The sequence below is a fragment of the Poecilia reticulata genome, linkage group LG10 (assembly GCF_000633615.1).
Source record: "Poecilia reticulata strain Guanapo linkage group LG10, Guppy_female_1.0+MT, whole genome shotgun sequence".
NCBI classification, from domain to species: domain Eukaryota; kingdom Metazoa; phylum Chordata; class Actinopteri; order Cyprinodontiformes; family Poeciliidae; genus Poecilia; species Poecilia reticulata.
Genome location: NC_024340.1, coordinates 23,823,932 through 23,834,896, shown reverse-complemented (window position 1 = coordinate 23,834,896; position 10,965 = coordinate 23,823,932). Strand labels below are relative to the sequence as shown.

At 38.9% G+C, this 10,965-nt stretch overlaps 1 protein-coding gene across 1 annotated transcript in view; it reads right to left on the bottom strand.

The window, feature by feature from the left end:
* Positions 1-1,416: 1,416 nt before the first annotated feature.
* dock2 (dedicator of cytokinesis 2) overlaps positions 1,417-10,965 on the bottom strand; it is a 107,612-nt gene continuing 98,063 nt past the window's right edge. Inside the window, exons 40-51 of the mRNA XM_008420268.1 lie at positions 10,767-10,908; positions 9,179-9,260; positions 8,939-9,023; positions 8,504-8,590; positions 7,521-7,697; positions 6,968-7,051; positions 6,732-6,869; positions 5,440-5,567; positions 2,973-3,171; positions 2,715-2,820; positions 1,996-2,144; positions 1,417-1,661 (exon numbers count right to left, since the gene is read on the bottom strand). Of these exons, the coding sequence (XP_008418490.1) occupies positions 1,599-1,661; positions 1,996-2,144; positions 2,715-2,820; positions 2,973-3,171; positions 5,440-5,567; positions 6,732-6,869; positions 6,968-7,051; positions 7,521-7,697; positions 8,504-8,590; positions 8,939-9,023; positions 9,179-9,260; positions 10,767-10,908 (1,440 nt within the window). The 3' untranslated portion in view covers positions 1,417-1,598. The remainder of the gene's footprint in view (positions 1,662-1,995; positions 2,145-2,714; positions 2,821-2,972; positions 3,172-5,439; positions 5,568-6,731; positions 6,870-6,967; positions 7,052-7,520; positions 7,698-8,503; positions 8,591-8,938; positions 9,024-9,178; positions 9,261-10,766; positions 10,909-10,965) is intronic.

Sequence of the window (10,965 nt, the reverse complement as noted above, 5' to 3'; positions counted from 1 at the left end):
CTTGTCGTTTTTTTTCTCTCCCCTTTTGGCCCAAAATAGCTCTTCAGACGTGGTGTGGCTCACCAACATCGTCCTTTGCTGACTGGCCTTATCTTGGGCTGCTCTTTCATTTTTAATGGTCCTGTTCAGAGTAAATTATTCACTGTAACCCTGGAGTGGTATCTACAAGCGCAGAAACAAATTACAAATCTGAAAACAACCTTACCTTACACAGCAAAGGTTTCAAGCTTTAGAAAGCTTGAAACCTTTCTAAAGCTTAGCACAAAAAAAGGGACACCATGCTCGCCTCTGGGTAGAAAGCTTAAGTAAATGAAAACAAAATCCCTGACTTTATTGTTAAGGCCAGGTGACCAGTCCTGTRAAAGGCCAGTAGACGATGAGATTAGTGCTCTTTTWTAAAAACTTTGTAAAAGCACAATGTTATAGCCACTAATATTGGTGAATTTATTGAGTTTTTATAATACAAATGTTGTAGTTGACATTCCTTTGCACACCCCTCTACTCTCGACACTACTAAATAAAATGCAAACAGCATAGTGAAAGTAAAAAAAACAAAAAAACACACTAAACAGGTCAGGGATAAAGTTATGGAGAAATGTCAGTTGACATGTGAAAGACTTAAAAAKGCATGTTCACAACTACTTTCCATCTAATCTGACTGTGCTATGCACTATAAAATGCTGTTGGAGGAACACCCGTAAAGATATGTTTCTACAAAATATTACCTCAGCAGTGCTGAATGCAAAAGCATGCCTTAGTTTTCAGATATTTAACAGATATATTTCTTTAATTACGCGTCCTTTCCGATCCACTGTGCAGATATGTGCTCTTTCACATTAAATCCCAATTTAACGCAAAAGAAAAAAAAACCTTTGTTAAATTTTGTAGTTGTGATATGCGAAAATCGGAGACAGGGCAAGGCGTACGAAGACTTTTTGCAAAGTGAACCCAACACATCACAGCATATTGAATTAGTTTACACAAAAYGTACAACAGTCTGACTTTATTTTAAAGAAATGTTTCACAAATGGTACCTCAAACATACAAAAACAAAAAGGAAAATGGCTTCAAAAGAATGATAGAAAYAGCACAGCAGATTAATCTCACTGTTTGTCGACTTTTTCCCCCCCTTATTTGTTGAATCAGTGCATCAAAGCTGTTTGCCATATTATTTCAGCTCAGAGTCCTACGTGAGGACATGGCACCCTTTACGCTTTACTGAATTATCACTTTCTCATTACTGTCCGTCATCACCGGGCTGAAACCTGTATAAGGTGATTTTTAATCAGCAGCATCAGATGGCTGGTTTGTGTTTGCTTGTTCTTGTAGAAGCTTAATTGATTCAAAAGCTGCAAGGTGGCATTTAGCTTCTGTCAAGTGTCATTCAAACTACCAGGAAAAAAAAAAGTCTCCCAATAAAAATAAAAAAGMTTTTATTGACAGGTTGAATCAATTCGACTAAGCTACAGAGATGCTGGGAGGGACAGACAGACTTGAGAGTGATGTGGAAATTTGGATATGGAAGGAGGTTTTAAACCTTGTCGTAAAATATGTGCAGATAAATGAATAAGGCAAACAGAAGATTATCGAAGGACATTTCAGAAATGGTTGTCAGCGTCCTTGGTTGGATCACTGGGCTTTGGATCTTCTGATCTGGAGCTCTGTTAAAACAAGCATGACGATTTAATGTAAATATAGCTTCCATTAATGAAGGCAAAATGCAATCAAAACAAACGCTTWTGAACAGAATGTCGTCTTTCGCCTTTTTTGCTTTTGCTTAATAATTTTGACTTGAGAGAGCTGAAAATGTAAATGCATACAAAGTACGTTTGGATGAAGACAGTAGTAATGTCCTGCACCGCAATGCACCGTCCAATCGATTTAGCTACTGAATAATTTAACTTCTCTTTAACTCACACGTGTTTTTTAAYGGGTTACAAATGTCTGATWAATATGCCACTGAAAATGATTAAACGTGTCGTCATGTTTGTCTACCTTGGACTTAAAGAGCAGGTTAATGACGCCCTTTGAGCGTCTGTCTGCTGTTCGGTCAGACGTCCCGGAGGGAGTCATGTTCTTGCTGTCCCTCTTGGCTCTGGCTGCGTCCACCTCTTCTCCCCCACCAGCCACGGACAAAGACAGACCTACAGAAAACAAGAAGCACGACTCGGKGCTTTATTATCTGTTTTTTTTGGGGGTTTTTTCTTCTTCAGTAAAACACTTTTGGGAAAACATTTTTGCTCTTGAAGCTGTTCTGCTGATGATTATCTGCTCCTGCTAGAGAAGTGTGTTTGCTCAGATGTGGCCAGCAGTACTAATCACAGTTAGTGTATTAACACGGCCACCTGTGCTGGCTCAGCTTGTCTGAACGTGGCAAAAAGCCAGCAGAGCATCAGTGAACASTGCTGTGATGCACCACTACAAGTGCAAGGTCATGCAAGTGATAAAATTACAGAAACTGGACAGTATTGGTGCATCTCTCTAAAACATTACAACATTTGGGKTTTTTTTCTGCTTCACATTTGGCTGTGTGTTGTTTTTTTCAGAGCCATGTTTCCATGCTTTGGCAGTAGTGGACATGCTCCCCCCCCCCCCCCCCCCCACCTTGGCCTGGGTTGTGTGTTTTTTTTTTTCAGCCTGACATTTTCTCTCAGGCCCTGACTTTCTGTTTTGACATCACTGTCCAGGCTCAGATGATTCAGTGCTTCTGTTACCTGTGATGGCTGGCAGGGATCGAGAGTTGGCATTGGTCAGCGGCACGTTTTCGGCGTTTGGCTCACACAGGTTGGTGTCGCTGCGGAACTCCTGCTTCTTGGACAGCTAGAGGGAGACAGAGATCAGAAAACTAAACAGCAGCTCAGCAAAGGCTCGGAATTTTCTGGCTCGAGTATTTACACTCAGCCTCCCCCTCCTCCTCCTGACGTGCATGTCCTTACAATCTTCTGTCTTGCTCTACGGCCGACAACGCTCACCCGTTTGCAGTCCAGCGTGCTCGTCCTTTCTCTCTCCTCCGAGATGAAAATCATGCTGCTTCGTTTCTTCTTCTTCTTGCTCTTCCTCAGTCTGACCTCTGCATCGCCCACCGTCACCACGCCCTCCTCACCTATGCTCATGCTGCCGCTGGAGCGGGGCAGAGTGGAGGACCAGGAGTTTGGTGACTCAGGGATGTCCCTTAGAAGAGACACAGAAAAAAAAAAGGCACAAGTTATAAAATACTATCTGAGGATACAGACTGCTCGAAAGACAAAGGAAAGCTTCATTCAGACTGCAGCCTCAAGTCCATTCGACACCCAGAATATTGATCTTGTCCGCTCAGTAGCAGAGGTGATTGTTATTCAGTAAAAGTAACTTTAGTGTTATTAAAACTGGCAACATTTGCGGTAGAAGAGCAACAACGAGACACGTCCCTTAACGGGAACGATTTTACAAGTTGGAGGTCACAGACGTTTTTCCCTACTCGTCTTTTCTTCACTAGTTCTGCATTTGTCTATGGTCAGTGTTACTACTGCCAGCATGAGGTGAAACCTCGACTCTGCAGAGGTTACGATGATAGTCGTACTACAGAACATTCGCTGCGTTTCTCATAAATTATGAAGGACAGCCTGTGAGACAGGCAGCTTCTCTAGGGAAGGTGGAAAGCGCACCTATCAATAGGACCGGGGTGATCTCTAACAGACCCTGCAGAACGACTTCCAGCGGGACACTGCTGGGACTTTATGAGGGTGGCTCCTCTGGGGAGCCCCTCTGCTCTCTGTTTTCACACAGGAAAGAAGGTTCACCTTTTGCATGAATGACATGATGTCAGGAAGCTGTGAAGGAGGCTGTGAGGCTTGTTTCATCATTCAGCATGGCTGGTTTAGCGGGGATAAGTGATGATTTGGTGAGGTAAAACACACGGAGGCGCGYCGACTTCCATTAAGTAACAGGACTGCTCATGGAGACGAAGGGAATTTACATAGAAAAATCATTATTTGTTTCTTTATTACTCCTAAATTGAAGCAAAACTAAAAATGGCCAATTAGACAATGTTAGAGGAAGTGTGGAAACCATATGGCAGATCATTCTCATGTCTTTTGGGATTGTCAAGTTATCCAGGCTTACTTGGCAGGAGTTCGCTGGAATTATTCGCTTAATTATTGGTCAGAATACAGAATATAGATTTTTCATATTTGGGGGGAGATATCTAAAATGCACTTGGAATATAAATATTTGCTAAAAAATAATGCTAGCAGCTGGGAAAAAAGCAATTATGAGGGGATGGCAAAATAATGACTCCATTAAAAGAGGAATGCACTATAATCAGAAAAGAAACGGAGAGGATTACTTCCTCAATAAATTTATGTATGGGAGGATTTATTACGAATTGGAAGATATGGAATAAAGTATTTCAAATATAGGTCAGTATTTGTCTGTGAAGCAAGTATAATAAGGGTATTAAATGAATTAAGTAAATGTAAAGTTTAGATGATTTTTTACTCTCACCTTTCCTCATATTGACAAGACCTGACATTTTGGGGCTTGCCATAGCAAAGCATAGGATGAGGGTTTCTTTTTCTTTTCAGATAACGAACTGCCACGAAGTATAAATGAGATTTTTACTTTTGCGTTGAATGTCTGTTTTATAACATATTTCACCACCAATGACAAAAAACCCCCAAACATTTTCACTATAGAAAAATTCAACAACTGCACAATTCTTGTTAAGTAGCATAAGATAAGTAGTATTTAAAATGAGCAGAGGAAATCTTATGTTTTTTGAACAACAACAATATTTGTTGTTAATCTGTTGCTAAGAGATGAGTGCATTTTCTGGTAACTAAGAGCCACAAAGTTAACATCTGATTTTTACTTTTTACTCAAAATGTACCAAACTGCAAATTTCTTGTGTTTAAGCAGGTAAGCAGTATTTCAAAAGAGCTTGAGTTTTATCCAGTAGAAAACCTCTGGGACATAATATGTTCAGTTCAGGTCAGGTTGTAGCTCAGATTACCCAGAAACTGGGTGACATCCTGGTCCAGAATTGGGAGGACGTTGCTCTGGAAACAAGGCCTTGTTGCAATGCAACTGTGCTTGTCAAGCATGTATTCAGAGATGTGGAAGTTATAAAAAGTACTGAGTATCATTTTATCAGTTTGTACAGTAAATAGATTTTTGGGTTGTCTTTGAATTTAGTTCTTTAAGGATTGATTAGTTTTATTTCTATTAAATGAAGTGGAATCCATTTGTTCCAAGACATTACCCACTCTGTATCAGTACAAATATATGAATTCCTTTTTCCACTGCGAGCTGATTTGTTTCCTTCCTAAAAGTATTCATTTGATACTTTTCAGCAGTGCATTTATCAGCGTTGAGGTCAGTATTGTTTTGTTGGTAAATGATGTCTCTTTGCAGCTTGAGACGACAGGTTAAATGTCAAAAAGCTGTAAACTTTTATTCTACCTGTCTGCGTGAGACTTGGTTGGGGTTCCACATTCAGATCCCTGCAGTGAAGAGATGGAGATGATGGATTGTCGAAAGGAGCGCAGCATCGAGCGAGGACGAGTAGACTTTCTCTCATCCAGATCTGGCTGCAGAGACGCAGAGAAATAAAAAAATATATACATTTAGTACTGATTGTGTATAAAAGGGAGGACCTTTATGGTTGCTGACCTACACAAGAAAAACACTTATGTGAAGCAGAAAATCACATACTGTCTCAATAAACAGCATTATTATTATTATTATTATTATTATTATTATTATTATTATTATTATTATTATTATTATTATATTTTATTTTTTTACTTTTTTAAAATACTTTTCTTAAAACGTTTTAAATTATTGATACTCTTGGTAAAGGTGTGTAAGAAAGTTACAAAACCTATTAAATAAAATTTGTGGAGAGTGTGGAGTGTGGTGAAACAAATCCCAAAATAAGAAATAACTATTTCTAACACGCATTATTAGCACTCTGTCGTACAAAATGAGAAAAAGAACTTGTGACCGTCATAAGTCAGACAATTTCCACAGCCATGTTTCCAATCAGATTAATAACAAAAAGTTAAAAGTAGAACTGCAACAAAGAAGGTTGGACAAAACTAAAATCAAGGTTTTCAAAATCTCCCCACCCCGCCCCCCAAAAAAAGGAAAACATGAGGAGGATGCAATGGATTATAGCAAAGGGTCATTAGAAGCTATCTATATGATAAGTAATTAGAGAGGCAAGCCACAGCCTACCATCCCAAACATAAATGTCTGATATTACTAAAGTCTAATGTAACATTCCCTGGATGCTGTTCTAATTGGTTCAGATGAGCGTATGGTTAAAATCCAAGGACATAAAAGCAACAAGAAGGGTTTTGTGTAAAGCATGAATCATTTTTATGACAAAAAAAAGATCTTTTTTTGAATCTACAGTGAAATCTGAAAAAGTAAATAACAGAAAACCATCGTCTGCTCTATGTCAGTGTAATTTATTATAGAGGTCAGATATCTTAATCGCTCCAATAAAATCAATTCGACTTTATTTTGGCCATAGAGAAATTTAAAAAGTGCAAAACTCAATTACTGTGCCACTCAAGAGGTTTAAAGAGTATTTTAGAGTAGTTTGCCTGAGTAGACTAATTTACAACTTCATTATAAATTTCCACTACAGTAACTCTTTCAACCAGTCTTCCATGGGCAGACCTGCTGATTTCCCAAGTAGTCATTTTATGTCTGTCCCCTTTATATTGTATCCAATTAAATCTTACCAACTCTCTGACGCCATATTCCTTCTCCACTTTCTTCTTCAGTTGTTTGAAACACTCCTCCATGCGCTCATGGAAAGGTCGCAGGTCGTCTGTTACTCTCTTCCCATGCAGAGAGATTCCTCCACCGAGCAATGGGATCTACATGTGAAAATTTATGACGTTAACAGAACAAACATGCAGAAACAAGACCACAGACGTGGTGGATGTCCATGTATTTGATTGAACATGCTCTGTACCTGCCACGCGATGAGGTCTTTGAGCCGCAGAAGTTTCTCTCGATCTTCTGGGTGCTGCAGAGTGTACTCTTCTGTAAAGAATGCCTGACGGAGAAGAAATAGTCAGGTTTTGGTTAAAGAATATCACATAAAATATCAGCGATAGCAGATTGCAATGTTGGGTTTTAAATTCAAAAGGTATTGATTTTAGTACGAGCTATTATCCAGGATGAGGTACCGCATCTAAAATAAACCATATTTGACGAAACTAACGGCTGCAGAATTCGCACCAAATCTTACGATGTTAAGAGTTGACATACTAATTAGTTGTCAGTGCTGCCTTTGCTCTTCAGCCAAACTCCTGAAGATCAGGAGTTTGGCTGATCTTCAGCCAAACTGAATCTTCAGCCAAATTAATTTGGCTTTAAAGCCAAATTTAAAGCCAAATTTAAATTTGGCTTTAAATTTGAAGCCAAATTTAAAGCAAAATTTGGCTTCAAATTTTGCTTTAATAATTTTTCTAAAGCCAAAATACTCCCTTTTATCAGATGACAAAAAGGAGCATTTGAAATACCTTTTCATATTTCGCAAAGCCTCCCATGACAGCTGGATCCACAATGCCGTTGAGTAACATGGAGAGTGGGTTGATGGGGAGGCTCCAGTCGGCCTGGTACTGGTTGATCATGGTCAGAATCTTCTCATTGGTGGACTCCATGGTTTCTATGGCATTCTCTAGTGGAGACAATGTAGTCTGGAAGTGGACCGTGATGGAAAGAAGAGAAAATAAAATCAGCAAATGAAGGTGGTTAATGAAGAAAGTGTGTTTTTTTTTTTTAATTTGCCACCATGGTTTACTGTCCTGGGGGCAAGTTGTAGGGAACAGTAGTCTCCATGGGGGTGAGGGTTGGGGGAAGAGCAGAAGTAATATGATTTACATTCCTTGAATTGAAGGCCAGCTTCAGCATTTTTAAAAGATCAAAACTGCATTTGTCCTTAATATAAAATAATTAGATAAACTGGCTGATTCTGCCCTGAACAGAGAATGTAAAAGAGAAGTTCACCGCCACCATGGTTTGTGACATAAAAATCAAGAAAGTAATCTGAGAAACATGATGGACATCAAAGAATATATTTAGCAAAATATATTAAAATTATTATAAGCTGTATTGCACATTTTTGTACTTTCCATTCGGGTTTCTACTGCTTCTAAGAAAAAGTGATAAAAAACAAAAAAAAAACACCCAGACATTTTTTTGATCTCTGGAAAATGAGCTGTTTCCAACCCCCCCCCCCAGTTGCTGAGTCACATTTGGCTGACACTGCACTGTTGCCTAGCAACCTGAGCTGAGCTCCAGCACATTTGGTCAGCTGGTTTTACTGCTGACCAAAACAGGCAGAACTGACCAGACTTACTACCAAGAATAATCTTGTGCAAAAAAATGTAGTATATTTTGCATAGCCGTAGACCTATTCTAACCTTCAAGGAAGCATGATAGGCCACCTTTAAGCATGATTAAAGTGAAGCACAGCGTAAATCAACATGTCCCTCAGACTCACATGTTTTATGTCTGTAGCCTCAAACCAGCGCAGGATCCCTGGCAGCTTATACACAGTGGTGAAAGTGGTGCGTTCGATCCACATGGACTGAAACACAACAGAGCAGAGGAGAGAAAAAGAGGACAAACTGTTAAGTTTCTGACACTTGTGAATACTTTATTATATTTTGTAAAAACAGTCTGAACTCTTATCAAACACTTCTCGCCTTGTTATGTCTAATTATCTCAGTTGCTCTTCTGAAATACTTAAACACAAGCTCGTGTTATACCCCCTAATTGTGTACTTTACAGCCTGCAGTATCTATAAAACTTTTATCCAGTGAGCAAGGAAGTCTTCATTTCAGAGTGAAGACAATGCAAATTTACAACAGCGCTTGAAATCCTTTCACAGTCCCAGTGGTTGAGGCTGTGAAAAGACTTTCAAGGAGTAACTCACAGCAAATTCATTGTTTGGGTCCACAGGTCCTTTCCTCACAGGCCTTGAATAATGGAAACGCTGCACATAGTTGGACTTGTAGAAGCTACAGTGTGAAACGGAGAGAATCGGAGACCAGGGTGAAAATAAGAAACTAATTAAAAGCATAAAAAATAAGAGAATGATGTAGAAAATTATTATCAGTGTTCGCAAAAATGCACACGTCTTTGTATTGGAATGAGTTGTTAAGGCAGCACTGACTTGATGATCTGGTCAGGGACCGGCTTGTTTTTCAGGCGAGGAGGGATCTCTAGAACTGGCTGCACAGTGAAACACTGGATATCTGGTTCAAAATGCTCAGGAAAACAATACTTTGAGTGCGACGCACACTGTCCTTCTATACTTGCAACACCTTGATTTATGTAATTTATATTATTTGAGCTCTATAGCTGAGATTTATAATAAGGATGCAACAAACAATTATGTTCAGACCAGTAAAAGATCTCATACCAAGAGATTTAATGCATCCATTTCCTTTTAAACAAATAAGTTTTTATTATAGATTTTATATAAGAATAGATCTCCACATAGCCTAAAGACAGTATGAAGAATGTGTCCTCATATCTCGGGAACAAAACATATATTTGCATTTTCAAAGTTCAAAATCTGTCTTGGGGAGATAAATTGCTTTCCCAGCTGAAAGTGGGCAGACTGACCTAAAAGCGATTCTTAAACCGCCTCTGATTGAGACCTGAGGGACGAGATCTTAGTCTGTCCTGGTTTATTTATACCTATATTAAAGCGAGGAAAACTTCAACCTCATGGTTTTCCAACTCCTCGGTGCGCTCTGTGTGATAATGTGAATTGTTGGGCTATAGAATCTTGCTAAAGTATTTGGACTGCTTCATAAACACCCATGATTTGCATTGGGGCTTTTATTCAGGGAAGGAAAGAAGTCATTGTTGACAAAAAAACAAAGCCATAAGCAGTCCAGTTGAGAGTTTAATATATAGCAGGTTGGGGACAGAGCAAACATGTAAAAGATGCTAATTTCCTTTCTGGACAAAACACAAAAAAAGCTCAGTGTTGGGTGGGGAAACACACAGATTCCAACAGTGGAACATGGTGGTGGCAGTATCATGCTTTTTTTTTTTTTTTAGCAGACACAGTGAGGCTCAAGATGAAGGGAAGATGGATTACTTTAAGTTGGTAAAACTTATGAGATTTGGTTGGATTGGATCAAAACATATTTTAGAAAGGTCTAGTCCTAAATCCAGCTAAAAAAAACAACAACAAAAAAACAATATTCACAAAGCCTCTCCAGTAAACTAAGCTTGAGCTATTCCACAGTGAGGAATTTGTCCATGTAAAATGCTGCTAGAGATATATTCTAAAAGACAGGCAGCTGTAAATTGCACCAAATAATCAATTTTTGTTTTAAATGCCCTCAACACCTTTATTTCTTCTTTGTAACATAATAGTATATATAAATGTTCTAGGTACATGTACATAGGTCATTTATTATTATTTCCTCCTGTCCCTTCTAATGAATGAGGTCTCAAAAGAAAAGACTAAAGAATATTATGGTGTTGTAATTTTCTTGTATTTGAATACATCATGTCAGAGATTTTTTTTGAAGATATTAATCCTAATTCAATATCAAATGATAAGGACTCAGACTCCTTGAGTGACCCAGTTGTTTATTAGTACCACGCAGCTGCAGTGCGCCATTAAATGTGCATTTCTGTGTTCAGTGGTCTTGGAAGGCTGCAGTCCATCTGCTCCGTTTACGTTCCCTGCTTTGTATGCACTTATAAAGATTAAAGCAGATTAGCTTCTTTAAGGATACACTGCAGTGGAGAGTTCTTGATGTCATCTCCCGGCATGGTGGTGGTGTTAAGGCGCACAGAGCTGGGAAACTGGCTCATCAGCTGGTTCTGGAAATCCTCTCTGCGCTCATATTCCTTACCTCGGTGGATAAACACCTTGTTCTAAAGCAGGAAGAAAATCACACATAATAGTTGTGCTACTTTATATATATATATATA